Here is a 27697-nt window from a genome sequence, read left to right as displayed (position 1 = left end):
CAGCCAGCTCCCCACCCCACTGCAAGTAAGTAGTAGATAAACTTCTTCCTGTTTCCTTTCATTTTAAAATCCATTTCGTATATTTCCCTCTTTAAATAAGCGTGACATGAGAAAACATATAAAATCTTGCCAAGATTGGAAAATGTCCCAAAATATAACACATGACATTGGATCACAAAAAAGGTATCATTTCAGATGACTGCAAAAAGTCAAGTCAAGTTTATTTGTCACATACATATACAAGATGTGCAGTGAAGTGAAAGTGGCAACGCCTGCAGATTGTGCTAATCTACAAAACAGAATAGAATTATTTTTTTTTTAACACAAAAAATAAATTAATACAGTAAATTAAATTAGTCCCTGGTGATATGAGAGTTAACAATCCTGATGGCTTGTGGGAAGAAACTCCGTCTCATCCTCTCTGTTTTCACAGCGTGACAGCGGAGGCGTTTGCCTGACCGTAGCAGCTGGAACAGTCCGTTGCTGGGGTGGTAGGGGTCCCCCATAATGTTGCTGGCTCTGGATCTGCACCTCCTGATGTATAGGTCCTGCAGGGGGGCAAGCGTAGTTCCCATAGTGCGTTCAGCCGAACGCATTACTCTCCACAGAGCCTTCCTGTTCCCAAACAGAGCTGTTCCCAAACCAGATTATGTTCCCGGACAAGATGCTTTCTACAGCCCCAGAGTAGAAGCACTGAAGGATCCTCAGAGACTCTAAATTTCCTCAACTGTCTGAGGTGATAAAGGCACTGCCTTGCCTTACTCACCAGTATGAAGTACAAAGAGAGAGGTATAGAAGCAGTGAGGATTAGAGAGGGTATTCCAAAGCCTGGCATCTTTCGAGCTGATGAAATGAAATCTGGAGAGGATTAACGAAAAATTAGTGTGGCACAAAAGCCAAAACGGAGCTCAAGGATGTGAGGGTGGTAAGGAGGAATACAATTGTAGAGGAGGAAAGAGGAAAGTCAATGGAGGATAGACACAAAATGCTGAGTAACTCAGCGTGGACAGGCAGCATCTCTGGATAGAAGGGATGGGTGACGTTTTGGGTCGAGACCCTTCAGTCAATCGAGGGACTTGACGTGTGATAATTCTAAATCCGAGCAATTAATGGACAGATCTGCCCCACGTCATGATAGGCTAATGGGTACAGAGATGGTGAACAGTACTTGATACAAATGTGGCAACAATGGTTTAGATTAAGTTTAGTGAAGTCGTTGTTTTGGATGAAGTTTAGTGAAGTTTCATCACAAAATAAAAGTGGGGGGAAAAATTAATTTAAGTATAAAATAACTAATTTTATGCAGAAAAGTCTGGTGAAATGATGCAATTTTAAACTATGAGAAACAGTTAACCCTCTCTAAGCAATGCTCAAGAAAAGCTCTTGATTGACAGCATGCTTTAACTTCAGAAACTGAGGTTAAGGCTTGCTGTCAATCAAGACCTTAACATGCATTCTGTGTAACCTTAAAAGTTGAAAGTTTTAATAAATTTAACAATTAAAATTATGCATATTTTAGAAATGTTTTCCAATTAGCTAATTTTTGTTCATGGAGGATGAAGCAGATATATGCACATAATATTCACAGCTTTAAAATACTGAGCAGAGAGTAGGAGTGAAAACGAAACGATTAATTTTGCCAATGTTCTGGTTCAAAGATTACATTCACCTTTGAAAATCGAAGCACCTTTAATTTTACATATTAATTTTACATATCCATGTCTAATTCCCAACCCAATTACAATTTGCACTACATTTCTCCACCCTTTAACATCCCAACTAATTCAATTCCAGTCTCTCAAAACTATTTTAGATCCCACCCATTTTAAGTGTTCATATGTGGCCCACAGTTATCACTAGGGCCCCATAAGAAATAACTTCCCCTGCTATCGCCTCCTCTGAGGAAACATCAGAGAGAATGCCAGATGGAGCGAGAGAAACTGTACATTTTACAAATACATAGTCATTTTGGTTTTGCATTTGTGCAAAATTATTGGTATATAAATACAGAATTCTGTACACATGCGATGTCTGTTTGGTTTACCCCAAAATATATTGTGTGCAGGTCTAAGTAAGTGCAACAGGTTCAAAAGTTCAACAGAGCTTTATTTGTCATTCGGTATCAAGGTACCGAACGAAACTACATAGCAGTCACACAAAAAAGAACACAAGACACTTAACCCCAACACAAACGTCCATCACAGTGACTCCAAACACCCCCTCACTGTGATGGAGGCAACAAAACTTCCACTCTCTTCCCCACGCCCACGGACAGACAGCTCGTCCCCGACCGACCCGCACAGTCCCCGCAAGGGGGTGGAAGTCCCCGCGGCCGAGTCGCACCGGGCGCTGAAACGTCTCGCGGCCGAGCCGGGCGATGGAAGGACCCGCGACCGAGCCTTGCGCAGCTAAGTCCCACGGCCGAGCCGCACCGAGCGATGTTAAGTCCAGCGGCCGAGCCGCACCAGCGATGAAAAGTCCCGCGGCCGAGCTGCACCAGCGATGTAAAGCCCCGTGGCCGAGCCGCACCGGGCAATGTTAAGTCCCGCGGCCGAGCCGCACCAGCGATGAAAAGTCCCGCGGCTGAGCTGCACCGGGCGATGTTAAGCCCCGTGGCCGAGCCGCACCGGGCGATGTTAAGCCCCGCGGCCGAGCCGCACCGGGCGATGTTAGGCCCCGCGGCCGAGCCGCACCGGGCACTGTTAAGTCCAGCGGCCGAGCCACACCAGCGATGTAAAATCCCGCGGCCGAGCCACACCGGGCGATGAAAAGTCCCGCGGCCGAGCCGCACCGGGCACTATTAAGTCCAGCGGCCGAGCATAGATTCATCAGAGTGATACCAGGAACAATGGAATTATGAATCACTGAAGCAGTGAAGTCAGGCAGAGATTTAATCGAGGCTTAGATTATCAGAAAATGCTTCTGAACTGCATATTGTGTTTGGGAAAGATTGTAAAGCAACAGTGGACACCAACATAACACCTCGGATTTTGATCAAACCTTAAGAACTGAAATTGGTTGACAGGTGAAACTACACTGGGAAGAAACCCAACAAGCCAGAAAATAGTTTACTCAGGGCATTTAAGCAGATGGTGGAAAAAATAAGGGCTGATATTTCAATTATGTTTTATTCTTAATTGTTTACTGTATGTCATGTTGTTACTTGCGAGCAAAGCACCAAGGCAAATTCCTTGTATGTATACAGACTTGGCTAATAAAATTTATTCAATTCAATATTTCTTTGTAGAATTGCTCTGAACTTAAGCTTTGCTGAATCCCAGTAGGTTGTACAGTACACACAGTTCCTGTTCCTATTACTTTCATTGAGGTTTACAGTGGATCAGGCCAACAAAAGGACAGAAAATAATACTAGCAATTGACTGAAATGAAAACATTCATTTTTGAAGAGTATTAGATTTTGTCATGCAGGAAGATCAAATTCAAATTTGAGCATAGCTTATTCCTATTGACAATAATGTGATAGTGACCAGATGACCAATATTTTTGTGCTTAATTTTGAGCAAGGCTAGAAGACATAATCTTCTCATTCAAACCATGGCTCTACCAATGAAGCCGCAACTGAGATTCAGTGCATAAAATTGAAAGTACAAGTAAATTGCACTTACAGCTGGGAATAAGAGGTTTGGACCCAGGGCAATATAGGAACATAAATGGCAAAAGGGAACAGCTCAGCCCAAGACCGCAAGAAATTGCAGGGAGTTGTGAATGTAGCCCAGTGCATCACACAGACCAGACTCCCCACCATTGACTCCATTGTTACACTGCCTTTGAAAAGTAGCCAACATAATCATAAAATTGTTTCCTCTCCATGCCAGTCATTCCTTCTTTTCCTTGCTCACATCAGGCAGATACCGTAGTTTGAAGGCACGGACCAAAAGCCTCTGGAAGCTTTTCCCCTTCTGTTATCAGGCTTTTGAATGGTCCTTCGATTAGCTAGGGTACTGTCCAATTCACTTCAATCCCTTTGCGGACATTGGATTTTATCTCGTGAACTGGTGTGCTACAATGCTGAGATTGTAACTCCGCCTATTGTACGAGTTTGGCTTGATTGTATCTATGTGTAGTATTATCTGATTTAATTGGATGGCATGCAAAACAAGGCTTTGCATACCTTAGTACATGTGACAATAAACCAAAACCAAACCTAAACCCAATGTAGCATCACTGTGGCTTTATGTAAAAGGTGCAATGAGATGGGTAATGGGAATGGTGGTCAATCCGATAGGAGAATGATTCCTTTGAAATTATAAAAGGGGAGGGGTAGATCCGTTTGGTTGTGCATTTACATGGGAAATGATACGATAGAACTTTATTTATCCCAGGAGGGAAATTGACCTGCCAACAGTTGTATAAACACAAAATACATGAAACATGAAATTAAAATGAAAAGTGGAAAGGATTGGGGATGTGCAAAGATTGGGGCGTGGGGGGGGGGGGGGGGGGGGAGAAAAGAGTCAGTCTCAGTCCTGCTGCCCCAGCACACGGCAGCAAAGAAGATGGCACTGGCTATCTTACTGCAGACGTTGAAGGAGCAGAGCCTTCTCAAAAAGTACACCTGGCTCTGTCCCTTCTTGTTTAGGGCCTCAGCATTCATGGACCAGCCCAGTTTACTGTCCAGCTACACTCCAAGGTATTTGTACTCCCTTGTAAACTGCATATCTGCACCATTGACGGAGACAGGGATGTTCAGGTACAATAGTGATCTCTTGAATTTGAAGACTAGAAAGGCGAGGAGGAATTTCTACGGGTGTTTGGCACTGACTGGTTGTATCATGGACTGGTTCAGTAACTCGAATGCCCAGGAACAAAATAGACTGCAGAAAGTGGTAGACCTTCCCCAGTTCACCACAGGGATCTACAGAAGGATATGCCTCAAAAAAACAGTTAATACCTTCAAAGACCCACAACAGCCTGGCCATGCTAACATCCTGGGCATTCTTGCTATTGAGGGCGTGCAGCGTAGGTTTACTAGGTTAATTCCCGGAATGGCGGAGCTGTCATATGTTGAAAGACTGGAGCGACTAGGCTTGCATACACTGGAATTTAGAAGGATGAGAGGGGATCTTATCGAAACGTATAAGATTATTAAGGGGTTGGACACATTAGAGGCAGGAAACATGTTCCCAATGTTGGGGGAGTCCAGAACCAGGGGCCACAGTTTAAGAATAAGGGGTAGGCCATTTAGAACAGAGATGAGGAAAAACCTTTTCAGTCAGAGTTGTGAATCTGTGGAATTCTCTGCCTCAGAGGGCAGTGGAGGCCAATTCTCTGAATACATTCAAGAGAGAGCTAGATAGAGTTCTTAAGGATAGCGGAGTCAGGGGGTATAGGGAGAAAGCAGGAACGGGGTACTGATTGAGAATGATCAGCCATGATCACATTGAATGGAATCAATGTGGCTGGCTCGAAGGGCCGAATGGCCTACTCCTGCACCTATTGTCTATTGTCTATATCTTGCTGCCACCATCAGGAAGGTGATACAGGAGCCTGAGAACCCTCTAGGTTCAAGAACAGCTTCTTCCCAGCAACAATCAGGCTGTTGAACATTGCACAACACGAACCACAGATTACCTCGCCAAATATATACACTGTGAACTTTGTTTTGGTTGCACAATGTACTTTGTTTCATTATTACAGTCGGGTTACCTAGTATTACTGGTTGTTAATTTATCGAGCATTGTATATTTATTTGTTGCATTATTGCTTTAATGGGCAGCAAGTAAGAATTTAATTGTTCCATTGTTAAATACTGTTGATTCTCGACAAAAAGGAAACTTATTGTGGTCTAGGAGAGAGAGAGAGAGGAAAGGGATAGGGCAAAAGTGCAAGAAGGGCCCGATAAGTCATGGTGGATGGGTATCCTTGGTGAAGCAAACAACATGGCACACAGTGGAATGAAAGAGGCACCATTTAAACATAGACAACAAAATTTGAAGAATTGAAGAACTGAATGGCTTGCTTCTGTGCATGGATTTTATGTAATACTAGCATTGTACAATTGAAACAAAATTTCTTTCCAAGATTACTGAACAGTTAATTTGGGAAGTAAAATAAATTCACACCGAATCACTAAGGAAATGCTGCGGAGGTTGGATTTTAGATATTTTGGGATGAAGCCATGTTGTGAATTGAACTGTTTTATAACTTCAGAGCCACGTTGTAATCGCCTAAAACACGATATCCATTGTTTTAAGTTGCAAGGTCTACATGGACAAAACAAAGGCACAGATGATATCAACTGCAATGGACATAATAATTAGCAACTGTTATATTGTGCTCTGCATACATCACAATTTCAAATGCAGTAACACAGATGTACTTTACAAAACTGCACTAATGATGTCACCCATCTTCAACTCACACCATCATCAGATCAGGAAGCTTTGTGGAACTGGGTTTGTCTGGAATGAATCATTATTCTGCAGACGCAGAAACATTGGAAGGAGAGGCAGGAATTAATGATCAAGTACGAACAGGTTTTAGTCACCATTCATATTTAGCTGGATACTTCTAAATAACCAGAGATGAAGGTAAATAGAAAACACTAGACCAAGTGGACCCGTTGGGCCCAAACCTCTCCTGCATTGGAGTAGCACCCTCCTCCCCCTCCCACTCCATCCCCCTCAACCCCCCTTATCCTCTCTCTTCACCCTCCCCTTCCCCTTCTCCCCACTCCATCCCCCTCAACCTCCCCCCTCCCTCCCCCGACCTTCCCTAGGAAATAGATTTAAACTTTAAAATGTGAATAACTTAAAAAATATAACACCGATTTCAATGAAACTTCTTCCATTAGCACCAAAGGGACGACAGTGAGTAAGGTGGGCCTAAAATTGTCGTGCTATCGTGTACCGTTTTGGCTGCAGTTCAGGAACAAACAAACAAGAGTTTTAGTATATAGATAAGACTTTTCAGGTACACAATGAGAAGGTGCTCATGTTTTTTAAAAATGCATTCTCTCATAATTTCAATTTTGTACATAAACTAGCAGAAAAGAGAGGAATTACTCTTCACCAAAAAAGACACAAAATGCTGGAGCAACTCAGCAGATCAGGCAGCATCTTTGGAGAACATGGATTGACAATGTTTTAGTTTGGGGCAAAATATATTAATTTCCCAATCACCCTCAAGAAAGTTGTGCTCAGCAACCACTTTGAACTGCTTAATGCTGAAGGTATTCCCGTGTTGCCATAAAGGAGGGAATTCCAAAATCCTCACTGCAATGGTCAAAATATTCTTTGTGGGGTTCACAGACACAGTTCCAAATGGTGCTTGACAGAGTAGGTGAGTGAGTTGTCTGGGACTCTCCCTTTTTGAACGGTCTCTGGCCAACGATCTCTCTGAGATGGGGAGGATGTTATACTTTATCAAGGAGACTTTGAGAATGCCTTGGCAATGTTTCTCTCTTCTGGAAATCTCCGGTCATAACAGGGATGGAACAGTGTGCTTGCGTTTGGGAGTCTGGAGTCAAGCTGCAGTCAATGTGGCTCACCTATTGGAGCTAATTGAGCACCATCAATAAAGGATGTAAAGGTGCTCATTAAACAACTTGTCCGTTTAGGTTTTAGTTAACCTTCTCTAATCCAATAAACAGCTTCCATCGTATTTACAATTTCTTTCAAGAGACCAAATTTGTATACAATACTCTGTGATCTCTCCAACACCCTACATAACTGAAGCATTGCTGTTCTATTTTTATATTCAATTTTCTGCACAATAAACAGCAAGAATCTGTTTACTTTCCCAATTACTTATTCCACCTGCACACTAACCTTCTGCAAATATGCACAGGACACCCAGAACCCTCTGCACCTTGGAAGTAATCCAGAGATCATTACTCTGGAGTTCGTGCTTTTTAGCCTTTTGCCTAACTCCCTATAGTCATTTTGCAGGACCCCATCCCTTTTCCTACCCATGTCATTTGTACCAACATGCATGACTTCTGGCTGCTCACCCTCCCCCTCGAGAATGTCATGCAGCCACTCCATGACATCCTGGATCATTTAGATAATATGCCTTATTATTTTTCCTGTCAAACTGCATCATTTCATATTTTCCCAAATTATATCAATATGGGATAATATATTATATCAATTGATCACATCCTTGTCTACTCACTTAACATATGTATATCCCTTTATAGCCTCTTGTGCCCTCTTCCTTACTTACCTTCCTATCTATCTTTGTATCACTGGCAAATTTAGCAGCATGCCTTCATTGCCTTTGTCCAAGTCATTGATATAAATTATAAAGGTTGTGACCCCAGCACCAATATCCAGGCAAAATCTTGTTACAGCACAAATCTTCTTAAATCTTGCCAAACAGAAAAAAAAATCTATTCTGTTTTCTGTTAGTAATCTATATCCTATCCATATCAATGTGTTACCTCCTACACCACGAGCTTCTATAATCTCCCTTAATCTCTGATCCATCACGTTATCCAATGCTTTCTTGAAATTTAAGGATTGTATATCCACCAGTTCCCCTTTATCCATCCTACATTGCTTCTTCAAAGAACAATAAATTGGAGAAAATTAAAAATGTCAGCTGAAGAATGTAGTGCTTTGTCTTGAATGCAGCATGTTGTTCAGTGTTGTTGTGCTGTATTCAGCCAGGTATAGGGAAATTATTTCAGCACATTGTTGTAGCTGCTCTGTAACTGATGGAAGCCTTTCCTGAACGAGGTAACAAGTCCTTCAATGCAGAATACTCAACTTCTGACCTACTCTTCCTATTATTTAGGTGGCTGGTCCATTAAATACTTTTTTATTCGTGACAATTGACATGGGAATTTGACAACGATATGTCATTGAATGTCAAGGTGGTCAGAATCTTGCTTACAGGAGATTAACATTTCCTGGTTGCAGTATGACAGAAATATTAATTGCAAATCTCTCCATTTGATCCCGTGATGAAGGAAACAAGAAAGGTTATTGCTGAAGATGGCTTGGCCTGCAACAATGACCCAAGGAACAGCCACAGTATCCTGCACCTGAAATTGATTAGCTTCCAAAAATCACAACCATCTGAGGTATGATTCAAGCCGCCAGAACATCAACTCCAAATTCTGATTGATTTGTATTTTACTAGAATTCTTTCATTCCATGCTCAATAAAATGTTGTCTTAATGGTTACAGGTTATCATTGACGCTCCACCTCTGAATTTATCTCTTTACCGAAAGCTACAAATAACTCAAATCAGGCATCAGTGAATAGGTTGTTGATGAGCAAGCACAATAGCAGTTTCTGCCCACTAGGTTACTTTACTGATGGGACTGCATTTGCCTAGATCAGATTGGTCATACGTTTTGAAGAAGTACCTGGGCCATTTTCCACATTGTTACACTTCAATGCTATGGCCATACAATTGCTTGTTATCGCTTGCTTGCTATTGATTTCAGTGAAAATGTAAGAATTTTCACCAAATGTTGAATATGAAAAATTGCCTTGATGACTGGACCTCATAGAGTAAATTTACTACACTGACCATTCATGTCTAAGCCTTTTGAAAGAGCTATCCAAACTAAATGAACCTTCCAGTACTTAGACCCACATTCACAGCTCTTGAAACGCAGGCATTCATGAACATTTTTTAAAAATGTGATGAGGGTTTCAGTGACTACCAAACAGAAGGTTCCCGACCCTCACACAATTAAAACTAAAAAAAATATTTCTTCATTTTTGCCTCTAATCCTATAAATGATTTTAAATTTATGACTTTTGGTTATTGACCCCTTCAGGCAAGGAAAATATGATCTTACCATTTAGTCTAATTAGGACCCTCAATTAAGTCTACCCTCGGTTTACTCTCTCAAGTAAACAATTCTAACGTGTCCAATTTTCCCTTTCCGTCCTGTCAAGATCCTTGCAGAATTTCTCTGCACTCACAATGCAATCGGATCTTTCATATAATGTGGTGACCAGACATAAACGCAGCACTTAAGCTGTGGTATAATAAATATGCTATGCAATTCTATCATAGCCTCCCTGCTCTTAAACTCCATGCCTTCCTTTTAACCACTTTACCTATTTGTTAATATTAAAGCTCTGTTGACGTACAGCTCAAAAATCACAAGTTTCTCCACATCGCAATATAGTTTTGGTTATTCCCTTATCTTACTGTGCCCTCTCAAATGTATTATTCCCCAAAATAAAGTTAGAATCTCTGTTTTGGCAAGGAAAAGTGCATCAAATATACCAATGAATACTGCTGAGGAATAGGCATTCCTGGAAGTGTAGATATGAACATAAATAATATGTAAGACTTATTACATATAATGTTTTTATTGCAGTTTCATAAACAGGAAATGATCAACTTTTCATCATTTGTTATCGGACATACTGGCCAGTATGCAATAGAATATATCTGAAATCACAAGACACAACATGACGCTGAACTGCCCATAATCATCAATTACCATCTCCAAACTCTGTATGAAAATTGAATGGTTTATTGCTCATTCTCCACTAAAGATTCATGTCCCCCCTGAAGACAAAACAATGAGGATTACACCCAATACTTTGTGGTCATTATCGGTATCCAGTGATGATCAATCCATCTCCTTGTGTCACGCAATGGCTGTCAATTTTTCAATGCATATCATAGTGCTGTGAATGGAAACACAAAAGACTGCAGATGCTGGAATCAGGACTGATGCAGGGCGTCAAACCAAAACATTATTCATCCCTATGCCTTCATAGATGCTGTTTGACCCACTGAGTTCTTCCAACCATTTGTTTTTTGCAAATACTGAAATCCCCATCAAATACTGAACTTTTAAAGTTCTGAAAATGTACAGAAAAATTAAGAGTTGTGGATCTCAGCATCTGGTAGTGTTAACAACAATTGAAATATTTGCTATCAATCAGTGGAAGCACGAGATGAATCACATTCTAGTTTTGTATTGCTGCTTTAATCTGGGGAGGGGGGGGGGGTTGAGGTTTAAAGCCATTGCTGTAAAATAAACTCCTAAAGTAATGACAAAATAATTGCTGCTTGTAATGCTCAAAGTTTCGTTCATACTGTGTTGGGGGGAAAAAATCAATACTCCCACTAAATATATAACGCTGCAAATCTCAACATTTACAGAAACCATCTCCTGGAGTTATATTCACTCAGTTGGAGCACATTTGTTGCAAGTAAAACAAACTGATTGATATTGTATATCCACCTTCCATGGTTCTGCAGTAATCCAGAGACTGGAAAAAAGTTAGCTGCATTGACCATATTCTGTGTTGACCATCTTATATTTGTCACCATGTCCTCTATTTACCAATAAACAATGTCAATGTCTTATAAGACATCTCAATGCAGAAGTATCATTAATTCAAAATATCTTTCTTCTCCACATTACAAAGCAGCAGTGGATCTCACTTTCAAATTATTTAGTCAAAAACATTTGGTGTTCTTCATTGCCAGTTTCTGAATCCAAACAGAAAAGAAGCAAAAAATATCCAAGCAATAAACAAAACAATCTTAATGTTAATCTGGGCTTTAAGTCAAAAAACCCATCACCCAGTACAATTTAATTGACTCTCTCACAAAAATAATGACATCACCAAGACTGAGCAATGTCAATTGAACAATCAATGAGATCCTTTTCTGTGGCAGTTTTTAAATTTATGAACCTTGCTGTGCAATGTGGAAATGATTCTTGCATATTGTATATGCATGCCTATACTTCCAAGAATCAATTCATTAATAATGGTGGGATTTCAGACATTCTAACATCACATCTGGAATATTCCATTTAAGAAGCGCTATATTTAACATTTGAGGGCCTCAAATCCCAAGAGATTTTATAAGTACATAAGGGGGAAAAGGGTAACTAGAGTGGGAGCCCTCAGGAATCAAGTGGTCATCTCTGTGTGGAGCCACAGAAGATGGGCAAGGTCCTCAATGTATTTACCGAGGAGAAAGACAGGAGGCTGGAGGAACTTGGCGCAGTCAATGGAAGTGTCTTGAGAGCAGTCAGTGTTACAATTGAAGAGGTGCTGAAGGTACTATCGTGTATGAAGGTAGACAAATCTCTAGGGCCTGATCAGATATATCTGAGGACATTCCAGAGAGGAAATTGCGGGAGCCCTGGTTGTGATTTACGAGTCGTCTTTAAATACAGGAGTGGCAAAAGTTGTGCCTCTATTCAAGAAGGGCTGCAGGGAAAATGCTGGGAATTATAGGCTATCGAGCTTAACATCTGTAGTTGGAAAGTTACTAGAGGGTATTCTGAGGGATAGGTTTTTCAGGCATTCGGATGGACAAGGGCTGATTAGGGATAGTCAGCATGTTTTTGTACTTGGGAGGTCGTGTATCACAAATCTGATTTGAATTTTTTGAAGACGTGACCAAAAAGGTCGATGAGGGCAGAGCTGTAGATGTTGTGTACATGGATTTCAGTAAGGCGTTCGACAAGGTTCCGCATGGTAGGCTGCTCTGGAAGGTTAGATCGCATGGGATCCAAGGAGAGATAGCTGAATGGATAGCAAATCAGCTTCACAGAAGGAAGCAGAGGATGATGGTGGAAGGTTGCTTCTCGGACTGAAGGGCAGTGACTAGTGGTGTGCCTCAGGGTTCGGTGCTGGGCCAGTTACTGTTTGTCATCTGCATTAATGATTTGGATCAGAACATACATGGCAAGATTAGCAAGTTTGTTGATGATACAAAAGTGGGTGGTTTTGCAGATAGTGAAGATGGTTATGAAAACTTGCAGCAGGATCTTGATCGATTAGCCAGGTGGGTGGAGGAATGGTTGATGGAATTTAATACAGAGAAATGTGAGGTGTTGCATTTTGGGACGTCTAACATGGGCAGGACCTACACAATGAATGGTAGGGCTCTAGGGAGTGTTGTAGAGCAGAGGGATCTAGGATTGCAGGTGCATGGTTCCTTGAAGGTCAAGTCGCAGGTAGAAAAGGTGGTCAAAAAGGCATTTGGTACATTGGCCTTTATCAGTCAGAGTATTGTGTAAAGAACTTGGGAGGTCATGTTGCAGTTGTATAAGACGTTGGTGAAACCGCATTTAGAGTATTGTGTTCAGTTCTGGGCACCATGTTATAAGAAAGATGTCAAGCTGGAACGGGTACAGAGAAGATTTATGAGGATATTGCCAGGACTGGAGGGTCTGAGCTATAGGGAAAGGTTGAGTAGGCTGGGCTCTATTCCCTGGAGCGTAGGAAGATAAGGATGATCTTATAGAGGTGTATAAAATCATGAGAGGAATAGATTCCATAAATGCACAGATTCGCTTGACCAGAGTAGGTGAATCAAGGACCAGAGGACATAGGTTTAACGTGAAGGGGAAAAGATTTAATAGGAATCGGAGGGGTAACTTTTTCCACAAAAAAGGTGGTGGTGTATGGAATAAACTGCCAGGGGAGGTAGTTGAGGCTGGGACTATCCCAAAGTTTAAGAAACAGCTAGACAGGCGTATGGACAGGACAGGTTTGGAGGGATATGGACCAAGCACAGGCAGGTGGGATTAGCGTGGTTGTGACATGTTGGCCAGTGTGGGCAAGTTGGGCTGAAGGGCCTGCTTCCACACAGTATCACTCTATGACTCTATTTACACAAATTATTGCAATTCTAAGGATAACTTAAGCTTAGTTTTTCCAAGGAAAACAGAAAAGTATTGCAATTACAGCTTTCTAAAACTCACTCTGGGAAGAAGAATGTTCATGGTAAACAGTGACATTTAAATCTTTGCACACAGGACCAATCAACTAGTTGTCTATCAACAGTTTGTAAAAGACCACAGACTTGCAAATTTAAAAAGAAAACAATTTTGTAGAAGAACTCAGTGGGTCAGACCGCATCTGTGAGGGGGAAATGGACAAGCAATGTTTCGCATTGCAACCCGTTTTCAGATTGAAGGGACTCTAAGAAACTTTTAAGATACTTGATCAGTCTAAAGAAGGGTCCCAATCCAGAATACATGCCCATTTCCCTTCACAGTTCCTCCAGCAGTTTGCTTTTTTCATTGAAAATTCCAACATCTGCAGTCTCATGTCTTGTGTTTTTATAATTACTTTCTCTTCCAAAACACTTTAACAGTACGTTTGAGGTGCAGATATCATCCTAGGTCGGCACGGTGGCGCAGCGGTAGAGTTGCTGCCTTACAGCGAATGCAGCGCCGGAGACTCAGGTTCGATCCTGACTACGGGCGCCATCTGTACGTTCTCCCCGTGACCTGCGTGGGTTTTCTCCGAGATCTTCGGTTTCCTCCCACACTCCAAAGACATACAGGTATATAGGTTAATTGACTGTGTAATATGTAAAAAATTGTTCCTAGTGTGTGTAGGATAGTGTTAGTGTGCGGGGATCGCTGGGCGGCGCACTCGGTGGGCCGAAGGGCCTGTTTCCGTGCTGTATCTCTAAATCTAAAAAAATCTATAATGTGAATGTAACAAACAATTTTCACTAAAAAAAAAAAAAAAAAAAAATCACAAATATTAAAATGAGAATGTTTATGACCAACACAATACTCTAGGAGAGAATGCAATTAGCAATGCGATCTTGCAAGAATATCTGAAACCTTTTCACTACCAATGGTTGTCGTTATACTTGAGGCGGTCGTTATACTTTTCCACCACTTTGAGGTACACAAGGATTAGTATCAATGTCAGCCTTAATTTGCTCTAAAATCGCCATGTCAATGAGTTGTATGTATGTTGCTTTCACCTGCAACCATTATCAGACGGGTAACAACACACAATTCCAGCTACTCTGCCACAGAAGGGAGGCCAATTCACTGGATGTTTTCAAGAGAGAATTTAGCTCTTCGGGCTAAGGGAATCAAGGGATATGGGGGGAAAAGGGCGGAACGGGGTACTGATTTTGGATCAGCCATGATCATATTGAATGGTGGTGCTGGCTCAAAGAGCCGAATGGCCTACTCCTGCACCTATTTTCTATGTTTCCATGTACTCTGGTGTATCCAGCCAATCCATGCAATATCTTCCAGATATCATTTTGCAAGATGACACAATGTCTAAAGTTCAAATATTTCCACACTTCTGCTATCATCAGCAATCTACAGACCAATAGAAAATAATAAAAATATTATGGAATGTTAATTATTGCCAGCACATATCCCACTGGATAACACTGAACAGCGATCAACAAACAGGTCTAAATTCATTTATAATTGGTCAACTGTATCTTTCCAACCTGTTCTCAATTTAGCTCAATATTCTAAAACTAATATCAAAGGCTTCAATATTTACATGAAAACAAAAGGCAAAAAATAAAGGTGCAAGTCATGCGTTCCACCTGACCATTCAATAGGAGAGGGATCATTTTCCAACTTCATTCTTATATTCCAAGGTTATGAACCTGGGAATACTCAGCAATGAGCATCAAATCTCACCAGGATACAGAATTCCAAACATTCACTACCCTTATTGGTTGACAAAGCGCCATTATTTTAGATCTCACTGACAAGGAAACAGGCCTCTCACCATATACCTTGTGAAGCCCTTAGAATTACATCTTGTTTTGATAGGATCTTCTCATTTAAGTTCATTTTGCCTCGTCTTTAAGCCTGAAAATCTTGGCCATCCCAGAAAGTAATACGAACACAAGAAATGGCTCCTTTGGATCCAGGCCCTGATTGGTCCTAACTTCAACTATCCGTGTTCTCCAGAGATGCCGCCTGACCCGCTGAGTTATTCCAGCCCTTTATGTCTATTTTTGGTATAAGCCAGCATCTGCAGCTACTCGTTTCCTCTTTTCCATTTACCTTCCACATTACTTGTTCTATATATTGACACTTGAGTGTGAAAACAATCAGACCCCCTGTATAGTTTAATAATCTCTCAGTGATTACAAAAGAAACAACATTTCTATTGCAATTACCAATGGACCCATTCCCCAACATTATATTCCACCCAACAACTTTTCACCAAATCTAGGTCATTTACTCACCTTTCTTACTTTTTTTAATATCCTTCTCAGTTGCTTACTTTGCATGATACTGATAAAGTTTTGTTTTGAAAATCTAAGCAGGTAATGTTTACTGGGGTTCCTGTATTGTGTTATGCTACTCTGTCAAATAGTCTAACGGACCATTAGCTGAATGTATTTAGGTCTCCTTTTCTTACATTTTTACAAGTAACATTTAGTCATTTAAAAGCCAGGAAGTCATGTGATAGCTTTCATGCTATCTATTTTAAGCCTCTGCAGACTCACCAACAACCACTTACTGCCAACAACAATAGGTTGCATTGATTGTTCATAGTGCAAGCAGTCCTCTCTTCAAAAATGATCTAAAAATAACCTGGTTCACAAATACCATTATGAATGTGGTCAAATATCAAAATGCTTCTGTGCATTTAACTCCCGCTGAGATAGGAAATCCTCCCTCAAATGGCATATTTTAGTTCTATTGATTACAAAATGTTCCAGTATTCGGGTAGCAATGATTGCACCTTCCCTTCAGCAAGGTAAAGAGTTTGGTGAAGAAAAAAAATTCTGAGTAACTTTAAACCTGTAACGCTTAAAATGTTTGGAACCGATAGTGTTTTCTTAGTATGTAAAATCTATGGGTATTTCACAAAGGCATGTGTTTTATATTTCAAACATGTATTTAAATATCTCTAGCACAACCATATGCTCCTTATTAGAGTCGAGATATCCTTCATAATATGAAAAACATTTACATTTGACATGTTTTTTGAATGCAGGTGGATTTAATTTTTTTAATCCATCAGTCTCATTTTGTTTAAACGGTTACTAATTGCAATAGTCACAGTTGTTCGTGGCTGTTACTACTCTTCACATAATTAAGAAATCAGATACTGAACAAATTAAAAACTAACCACCTGGTTTGCAATTCACTAAAAAAGCTAATCATAGCAGAAAAAAAGAATAAAGAGATTGAATGTTCAGGAGATCAGCTAGTTAGGTAGCATTTTAATTTTAAATGCTTGTGGGCTACAGGATTAGAGAGAACACGATTAGTGGAGTGGAGCAGGGGAGATGATGTCGGGAATAGCTGACACACTAGACTTTGACAACATCCCCAAGAACTACTACGAAGGTGGATGGCAATGAAGGGAGCCGATATTTCAGGCCACATTTCAATTACTTGAAAGCCTCAATTTTTGATGGCAATTTCTAGATTAATTAAACTGTAAAAATGACTTGCATGGGCAGAGAACAGTACTAAGAATCACAAGAACATGACAAAAGGATCACATTATGTCAACAAACTGATTTAGCAAGTTATTCCAGCATTTTGTGTCTACCTTCGATTTTCTCCAGAGATGCTGCCTGACCCGCTGAGTTACTCCATCATTTTGTGTCTACCAAGCAAAAACTCTTGGTCGAATGCTTTAAAAAAAAAAAAGAATCAAAACGACAGCCAAGGTCAAGGCAGTACCCAGAGTTGATTCTATCTCCCTACATCAATATTCGCCACAATAACAGCACAGAAATGCTACCGCATTCATAGAACCCCACTGCATCACATAGACAAAACCAAGTGACAAGTATTAGCAAATTAGCTGTCGAAAGTAGAATCTAGAATTATCCCCTTCCTTTTAATTTATTTTCTTGTACATTTTGCCATTGGCAAAGTGTGCAGAATTGCATCTTGTGCCCCATGTTGATAAACCTCACATTAAATACTCCAGCTCTACAAGACTAGTAATGTCCAGTATCTGCTGCTCAGTACAGTCACAGTTAGAATCTGCCATCTGCTGAATCAACATGGAGTGCTCACTTGTATTCGGTACATGCAAGTACTATCCATGGAGCAAAGATCTATTCATGATACGCAGTAGCATTGACACATTTTCTTTTCTAGAACTTACCTCACACAATTTCAATAGGACTCAGAACATTGTTCTAGATAAACAGTGGGTAAACCCTACCTTCTTTGATCTTATTAACCAATATTCTCAAAATCCAATCAGAAAGGGTTAATCATGCTCAGGATATACATTACGATACATATTGCCAGTACCTGGGTTTGAGAAGGCTTGAACGCTGTATCAAATGTCATTTGTAGGCAATCCAAAAAAGGTTGAATTTTATATAGACCATGTGTTGTCTGGCTGGATCGAAATGCTACAATATGGAAGTATTTCAGGATCTTTTCAAATCTGGCTTGTGTCATCATCAATGCAATGCTTTTGTTGCTATAAAATCCACTGCTCCATATACTGAGGACAGACTCACAGTGGTGAATGCTGGTGGAAATCATATATCCCAAGAAGGTTTTCATCTCTGGAAGACTAACAGCAGTCCAACCTTCATCGTGGCCAAATTTTTCTTGGTACTTTTTGGCATACATATTTGTTTGAACAACCATGTTCCTTATAACATTATCAGGGACAAAGAGTTGAAAGAAGTCAATTGCACTTGCATTTAGAGGCATCTTATGTACAGGACCTGTGGTAGGAAAAAGAGAAACAGTGATTCAGTTACATTGCTATAAACATTTGGTCCAGGCAGTGCGTATTGCTTCAGGGAAAAGCAAATCTTAAACAGTTTAATTCAGACAACTGCAATAATGCTAATCATGAGCAGAATGCTTCTCCCATTATCTTTTTCATACTTCTTATAGTTAGATCCCATTATTTTTTTTAAATGTTCAGTCTTGTCTTGGCATGGGTCTACAGAAGATAGACCCTTGTTTAGATAGCATACAAAACCAAGCTTTTCACTGTACCTCAGTATGCATGGCGATAATATACCTAAACCAGGTTAAATTAGAATCTGCTCACCCAATTTATCTGATTTACCAAGTAGTTAATTCCACATTCAAGTTTCCAAATACAGAAAGTCTAAACACAATGCTGTAAATAGAATTCCAGGGGTAGGAGAGGTGGGTAAAGTTTCCTTGGTAGCATGCTTTGCTTCTTTGGATGAATGGATTGAGATTAATGAAATACAGCTGTTGTTGCTGGCAGAAAAACTCACAGCTCTAGTTTCAGTATCAGTATTTCCAGTGATGTTGCACCAAATCCATCATAGAATCAGCCAGCTCAATGATTATAGGGGTGGCATACACACTGACAGATATTATAACGTCTGTTTCTGAAGTTCATCCACTGGATGACAGGAATTTGACGGCTTAGATTTACCTATTTAGATTGTGATTCCAGTGGCAATTTATTTGCTTTTGCATCTCCTAAACCTCTTCCATCCCACCTCCACACTCTTCATTGCCAAAAATATCCAGATATTATATATATATTACAACACACTGTAAATGCTGTCTGTTTGTCCCTGGTACAGTGATTCTTAAAGTCACCAATAGGACATGGGAAGAAGGTGCATGGGAAGTCCATCGTTTCCATAAAGTAGGTTTGGCAGAATAATGGCTGTTATGAAGCTAATATCCAGATCCAGAATCCAAAAATAAGCTTGAATTCTGTCCTTGGCAGCTGGGGAATTGAAATGCAAGTGTAAAAATGTGAAACTAAAAAATCCACCATCTGTAATGGTGACTGACAACCCATCAAATTCAACCATATCCTTCACAGGAGGAAATCTCCAGAGGGATCTTGTAGCACATGTCAGTGCATCTCTGAAGGAAGCAAGGCAGAAGGAAGCAATGGAGCTATAGAATGCATAAGCAGGGTCTTACTAAATGATATAAATAATTAGGCAGGCCTTAAAACCAAAGTTCTGGTTATGAGCCAAATGCAGGCTGGGATGTTTTCTTTGGATCTGAAGAAAGTTGAGGGGAGACTTGACTACAGAAGAAATGGACAGAGACCAAGAGAAGAACAGAAATTAGCTAGTTATCTTAGCATAGAGAATGCACATCAAAGTCCTCCTAGATAAAGTTGATTGGTAGAAGGATTACGAGAGTTAATAATTTGCTTTTATAAACACAATGAGTAGTGGGCACCAGGAACTCTCTGCCCAAAAGAGTATTGGAGGTGGAAATCCTCATATTTTAGAAATATCGAAACATATAAGATTATTAAGGGGTTGGACACGTTAGATGCAGGAAACATGTTCCCAATGTTGGGGGAGTCCAGAACCAGGAGCCACAGTTTAAGAATAAGGGGTAGGCCATTTAGAACGGAGATGAGGAAAAACTTTTTCAGTCAGAGAGTTGTGAATCAGTGGAATTCTCTGCCTCAGAAGGCAGTGGAGGCCAGTTCTCTGAATGCATTCAAGAGAGAGCTAAATAGAGCTCTTAAGGATAGCGGAGTCAGGGGGTATGGGGAGAAGGCAGGAACGGGGTACTGATTGAGAATGATCAGCCATGATCACATTGAATGGTGGTGCTGGCTCGAGGGGCCGAAAGGCCTACTCCTGCAATTATTGTCTATCCTTTGATCATTTGAAGAGCATTAACAAATCTACATGCTTTGCACTAAGATCTAAGAACATGGACATACACATCTATTACAAACCCATTGACTCCCATAGCTATCTAGACTACACTTCTTCCCACCCTGCTTCCTGTAAATATTCTATCCCATACTCCCAATTCCTCCGTCTATGCCGCACCTGCGCCCAGGATGAGGTTTTCCATACTAGATCATCAGAGAAGTCCTCATTTTTTAGGAAACGGGGGTTCCCCTCTTCCATTATGAGGTTCTCACTAGGGTCTCCTCGATATCCCACAGCTCCGCTCTTGCTCCCACTCCCCACCATTTGTAACAAGGACAGAGTCCCCCTCATCCTTGCCTTCCACGCCATCAGCCATCGCATATAGCATATAATCCTCAAACATTTTCGCCACCTCCAACGGGATCCCACTACTGGCCACATCTTCCCATTTCCACCCTTTCTGCTTTCCGCAGAGTCCGTCCGTTCTCTCTGCAACTCCCTGATTAACCTGTCGCTTCCACCCAAACCACGCCCTCCCCAGGTACTTTCCCCTGCAACCGCAGGAGATGCAACACTTGTCCCTTTATCTCCCCCCTCGACTCCATACAAGGACCCCAACCGTCTTTTCAGGTGAGACAGAGGTTCACTTGCACCTCCGCCAACCTCATCGACTGTGTCTGCTGTTCCAGGTGTCCTGTACATCGGCGAGACCAAGTGCAGGCTCGGTGAACGTTTCGCTGAACACCTCCGCTCAGTCCGCCTTAACCTACCTGATCTCCCAGTTGCTCAGCACTTTAACTCCCCCTCCCATTCCCAATCTGACCTTTCTGTCCTAGGCCTCCTCCATTGTCAGAGTGAGGCCCAGCGCAAATTGGAGGAACAACGCCTCATATTTCACTTGGTTAGCAGTATGAACATTGATTTCTCTAATTTCAAATAGCCCTTGTTTTCCCTCTCTCTCCATCCCTTCCCAGTTCTCCCACCAGTCTTACTGTCTCCGACTACATTCTATCTCTGTCCCGCCCTCTCCCCTGACATCAGTCTGAAGAAGGGTCTCGACCCGAAACGTCACCCATTTCTTCTCTCCAGAGATGCTGCCTGTTCCACTGAGTTACTCCAGCATTTTGTGCCACCAATTGAGTACAGCGGTACGCCACTTGACCCCTCAAGCCTGAACTACTATTTAGTTTAGTTTTAGTTTAGAGATACAGCACGGAAACAGGCCCTTTCGGCCCACCAGGTCCGCGCCGACCAGCGATCCTCGCACATTAACACTATCCTACACCCACTAGGGCAATTTTTACATTTACGAAGCCAATTAACCTACAAACCTGTACGTCTTTGGAGTGCGGGAGGAAACCGAAGATCTGGGAGAAAACCCACACAAGTCACGAGGAGAACGTACAAACTCCGTGCAGACAGCACCCGGATCTCCGCCGCTGCATTCGCTGTAAGGCAACAACTCTACCACTACACCACCGTGCCACCCATGATAAGATCACGGCTGATCTATTTGCATCCTCAACCCAGCATTCACATTAACTTGTGGCAACCTTTCACCCCCCCCTTACTTATCAAGAATACTTGCCTTAAAACAATATTCAAAGATTGCTTCCACTATCCTCTAAGGTTATGGGTAGAAGGCAGGAGAATGGTGTTAGGAGGGAGAGATAGATCAGCCATGATTGAATGGCAGAGTAGACGGTGCGCCAAATGGCCTAATTCTGCTCCTATCACTTATGACATTATGATCTTATGACTATCCTCTAACACACACAACAATGTTGCAGAAAAATATCTTTTCTACATCTCAGTCTTAAATGGGGAACATCATACATTGATTGAAAGATTCAGCATGAAAACATGCGCTTTGGTCCACCGAGTCCACATAGGCCAGCAATCACCCGTTCAGATTAGTTGTACATTATTCCACTTCTAGGAGAACATGCAAACTCCATAAAAACAGCAACTAAGATCAGGATCAAACCACTCAAGACCACTCATAATCTTGCATATTTTAGAAGCAAGATTAATTTGCCCATTGGCTGAAGGTACCATTTGAGTTTAAAAGTCTGCTTTTAGATGGAATTGACATGCTGGGCCAAATGGACTCCTTCCATGTAGCAATTTTTTATAATATCAAATAAGTTGTTACACCACCATTTCTAGTATAACTAAAGATAAGTAAATACCGATTATATCACCGATACTGAAATAAACAAATATAAACAAACTTAAATAGTTATAAACAAATCCAACATCCCAAAATCAAACTGTCATCAAGGTAAGCCAAAGATAGACTCAAAATGCTGGAGTATCTCAGCAGGCCAGGCAGCATGTCTGGAGAAAGGAAATAAGTGACGTTTCAGGTCAAGACCCTTCTTCAAACCGAAGACCCGAAACGTTACCTTTTCTCCAGAGATATTGCCTGATCTGCTGAAATACTCCAACATTTTGTCTATCTTTGGTGTAAACTAGCTTCACATGAGCCATACTGAATATCCAAGAACTCTGATTTCAATGGATACCTGAAGAGAAGCCCTCGATTAAAGTTTTATCTATCTGGTTTCATCACTCCCATGTCCATTTGATGAGATTAGGGTCTTCAGAATCTATGTATGGAAATGTGTCTTTATCCACCATTGAAAGATACAGCTATCTGGAATTACATTGAAAATGTGTACCACCAGATGCACAAATCTCTGTTCACGTTGCTGAACCATCCGTTTCTTGTTTTATTTTGTTAAATGGACTGAAGTTGTACATTGTTTACATATTTGTATATAAAATTGGACACACTAAGAAAACTACACTGCGGTAGCTGAAGAAATTGACAAGCAGAACCAGCAGGATTTCAGAAAGCCAAATGATCTAATTAATTTAGGTTGAAAACTGCAGTGAATTGTGATGCTACTTTAATACAGATCATTAAAATAAATCATTATTTTAACACAAACTGAAATACTCAGTTAGTCGACCCCCCCAAATGTCTTATTTTAATTGCATTTCGAACAAAAATCCAAAGAAATCTACTGCAGTTTCAACCACCGACTTAACGAGTAAAGCCATATCGGGCAACTCGTTCAATCAGATCACAAAACTACACACATGGAAATAGAAACCTCAGCAGAGAGACCAGAGAACGGGAAGCGAGCATAAATAGAAGGATAGCTTACAGACTTGCAACACCGTGGTCACTCACACAGGCAGGCATGTCTGAAAGACCTTGAGCCACCCATCGCCTGACCGAGCAAACACCAAAGATCTGCAAACAAACCCGCCCTGCCTTTGCAGCTCATGGGGCACTCGGGGAGTAGGGATGGATGTAACAAACACAAGGTTGATCTGCCCAGTCAGAGCTCCAGGTGTTCAGGATTCAATGCTCGGGAGGGAGCTCACCGACCCCAAACAACACACGAACAAGGAGGCAACAGGTGGGCCCGGTGTTGTCCCTCACCGGTGGAGTCAGTGAACGGAGGGAAGGCGATGTCCTTCAGTCGCTCCGTCCATCCCGCCGCCTCCTCCTCGCCCGGCTGGCGCTCGGTGCCCGTGGGCCTCCTGTCGCCGCCCGCCACTGGCGGCTCTTCCTCGTCCTCCTCCTCGTCCTCCCAGTCGGACTGCGAGCTGCCCGCCGACGTGCTGTAAAACGGGTTGTCATCGCTGCTGCTGCCTCCGCCGGACTCCCCGAACACATCGTCGGAGATCTGCAAGCTCTCGTAGCGGGAGCGGGCCGCCTGGAGCAGGGACAGCGCCTTCCGGCGAGCCGCTGCCGCCGCCGCCACCTCCTCGGTCGCCATGGAAATGAAGGGTGGGGGAGGGCGGGAGGGGTTAACGCCGCATACTAACTGCGCATGACAGCGCCCATCGAACATCCAGCCAGCCAGCCCGGGCCCGGAGCGCCAGGGCGCCGGCAACGGCTCCGGCAGCCAAGGCACGGTGCGGGGTCTGCAGCCAATGCACGGTGCGGGTAGGGGCACCTGCAGCCAATGCACGGTGCGGGGGTCTGCAGCCAATGCCCGGAGCGGGTGGGGTACCTGCAGCCAATGCACGGAGCGGGGTCTGCAGCCAATGCACGGAGCGGGTGGGGTACCTGCAGCCAATGCACGGAGCGGGTGGGGCACCTGCATCCAATGCACGGTGCGGGTGGGTTACCTGCAGCCAATGCACGGAGCGGGTGGGGCACCTGCAGCCAATGCATGGAGCTGGTGGGGCGCCTGCAGCCGATGCACCCAGCTGGTGCAGCACCTAGAACATAGAATAGTACAGCAGTGGAACGGGCCCTTCAGCCCACAATGTCCGTGCATGACCATGATACCAAGTTAAACTGATTCCATCAGCCTGTTCTTGATCCATATCCCTCTATTCCCTACACTTCTACATGCCTATTTAAAAACCTCTCAAACGCCACTACCGTATTTGTCTCCACCATCCCAGACAATGCAATGCAACCACTCTGTAAAAATTTGCCCAACCCATTTTCTATAGACTTTCCCCCTCTCTCCTTTTAACGATGCCCTCTATGGTTGGACTGTAGCGTATGGACAAACTGAGCGGGCACTTGTATCCAAAAGTCGGAGTTGGAGCCTCTCCTGTAAGCATGGACAAATCTGGGAGCAAGTGGGTGGGTAATCAAAACTAAAGCATCAGGTAATGTATGGAGTGGGGACAAATGTTTTTTGTTAGTTCAGCAAGCAACACATGCTGCCCATCCAGTGGCACTGGGAAAATGAGTGAACATGAGCAGTCGTACATAGCATTCAACCAAGATATGGTCCAATCGACATTTTCGAATACATTTTATTTTTTGAATAATTTTTTTTAATTTTTAATCGATCAAAACTACACACTCAACCATCACCAACCGAGACCAAACCCTTTACTGCAAAATTCGCCTTGCTGCCGTACATGCCTTTTATAACGAACTTGGAGCACTTGATCAGGCACATTCACCAATTAGTTGGTCCAAATCTCAAGATTCCACCTACTGGCAGAAATAGGAGCAGCAAAATCAATCCACACCAGTATGAACATCAATATTTGCAACAATTGAACTCTGTATTAATGTAACCACAGGTAACATACTGGCTTGTTATGGCAAATTTGCGGAGTGACCTTTATACCAGCTGCCAATGTTGTAAGCAGCAATGCCAGACTTTGCATTGGTGCTTATTCCCAATATAGCAAGTGATAGGATTTGCTATGATTCTCAATGCACTAAATAGCACTAGTATAGATTGCATCAAGCAATCCAGCAATTAATATATTGAACAACAGCGGGAAAGGTCACAAATGCATTAAGAAACATGAAGAATAACAATAGTACCACTGTAAGCAGAAATGTAAGCACCACTGTAAGCATCACTTTATTCACAAAATGCTGAAGAAGGGTCTCGACCCGAAACGTCACCCATTCCTTCTCTCCCGAGATGCTGCCTGACCTGCTGAGTTACTCCAGCATTTTGTGAATAAATCGATTTGTACCAGCATCTGCAGTTATTTTCTTATACTACTGTAAGCATCACTGCTGGTGTCTGCCAATGTACTGAGTATAATACGTTGAATTCATGTTATGAGTTCAACATCAATGTACGAGTTGTATTAATAGCTGGAGCACCAGCAGCACATCATTAAACTTTAATTTGTAGCATTCACGGTGGCAATGAAATATATATATTTTTTAAACACTCTCATAATCTAATGCTGTCAGCCAGATTAGAAAACCCCAGTCTAATGGAGTATTTGATCATCCTGAAAATTTTATCCTCAAAAAACCAAACCATTTCCATTTTAATCCTCATCAGTATCAGGATTATTTTGCATTTTGTGAGTTATGGGCAAAGCCTCTTGATTCTGCCGTTCTTTAAGCTCAATATCTTCAGCAAATAAACCACATTATGTAACAAATGCAGATATTGCAGCAAGACTATAGTTTGTAAGTTTCAAGTTTACAACTTGAGCAAAATGTAAACGTACTGTTTGATTCAACTCTACCCAATTGATAACATTGGACTTTGTCTAAGGACATGAAACATTACAATATGCTACACGCTGAAAATTATATTCTGCACTCTGTATCTTCTTCTTTGTTCTTTTTATTCTACTTGAGTTTGTACAGATTGTATATCTGACCTGTTTAGATAGCATGCAAACCAAATGTTTTAACTGTAGCTTGCATGTGACAATAATAAACTTAAATCTAAATTTAATCTCAGCATAATATTACATTGGCACATCATACCATCTAATGTAATCATCCTATGTTCTTTTAGTGGATTTTCTTCTTTCTTATTCCTTATTCTTTTCTCAGTCATGCCTTTATGGAGCACCAATAAGTGCATTTATGCTTCTTGGTTCAGCTAGTATTTTAGATATCAGATTCTGTATTCTTATCACTTTCTGACTCAAATGCTTTTGTTTTAATTTTTTATTATATGGATCAATGATCATTGCATAACTATGACCCTAATTTTTGTGTTCCCAGAAATATAGTCTTAATAAATGATTAGATGAATTTAAATCCTCAATCGGGATTCAGCCTTCTTTTTCCCAGAGAAGGGAACTCCAGTCTATTTAGTCTTGCCTTTTCATGCATATCTTATATTGTAAAATAAGCTATTGGAGAATACTGATTTAGAGATGTCCTTGAACACATATCATCTGCTGAGGAGAAGCAAAAATGAGACTGAAACAACACAGTATGAGCTGGCACAGAGACCTGGAGATGACAGGTAAATTTAGGATTAGCCAGTTATAATGAGCCAAGATAACAGAAGGTTCATGAAGCTATCTTTCAAGAGTGAGACGAGTGTGATCAACAGCACAGGAGAAGTAGATTTAAATTTTGAATTAAGTCATTATTTCGAGGTTAGTAATAGACAATAGACAATAGGTGGAGTAGGCCATTCGGCCCTTCGAGCCAGCACCACCATTCAATTTGATCATGGCTAATCATTCACAATCAGTACCCCATTCCTGCCCTCTCCCCATACCCCCTGACTCCGTTATCATTAAGAGCTCTATCTAACTCTCTCTTGAAAGCATCCAGAGAAGTGGCCTCCACTGCCTACTGAGGCAGAGAATTCCACAAATTTACAACTCTCTGAGCGAAAAAGTGTTTCCTTATCTCTGTTCTAAATGGCCTACCCCTTATTCTTAAACTGTGGCCCCTGGTTCTGGACTCCCCTAACATTGGGAACATGTTTCCTGCCTCTAGCGTGTCCAATCCCTTAATAATCTTATATGTTTCAATAAGATCCCCTCTTATCCTTCTAAATTCCAGTGTATACAAGCCCAGTCGCTCCAGTCTTTCAACATACGACAGTACCGCCATTCTGGGAATTAACCTAGTGAACCTACGCTGCACTCCCTCAATAGCAAGAATGTCCT

At 41.7% G+C, this 27697-nt stretch overlaps 1 protein-coding gene across 1 annotated transcript in view; it reads right to left on the bottom strand.

The window, feature by feature from the left end:
• pgbd5 (piggyBac transposable element derived 5) overlaps nt 1-24287 on the bottom strand; it is a 42753-nt gene extending 18466 nt beyond the window's left edge. Inside the window, exons 1-2 of the mRNA XM_078399055.1 lie at nt 23769-24287; nt 17982-18409 (exon numbers count right to left, since the gene is read on the bottom strand). Coding sequence (XP_078255181.1) covers nt 17982-18409; nt 23769-24183 — 843 coding nt within the window. The 5' untranslated portion in view covers nt 24184-24287. The remainder of the gene's footprint in view (nt 1-17981; nt 18410-23768) is intronic.
• Nucleotides 24288-27697: the final 3410 nt, after the last annotated feature.

The sequence above is a fragment of the Rhinoraja longicauda genome, chromosome 5 (assembly GCF_053455715.1).
Source record: "Rhinoraja longicauda isolate Sanriku21f chromosome 5, sRhiLon1.1, whole genome shotgun sequence".
In the NCBI taxonomy this organism is placed as follows: Eukaryota; Metazoa; Chordata; class Chondrichthyes; order Rajiformes; family Arhynchobatidae; genus Rhinoraja; species Rhinoraja longicauda.
This window is presented reverse-complemented; position numbering and strand designations above follow the sequence as displayed.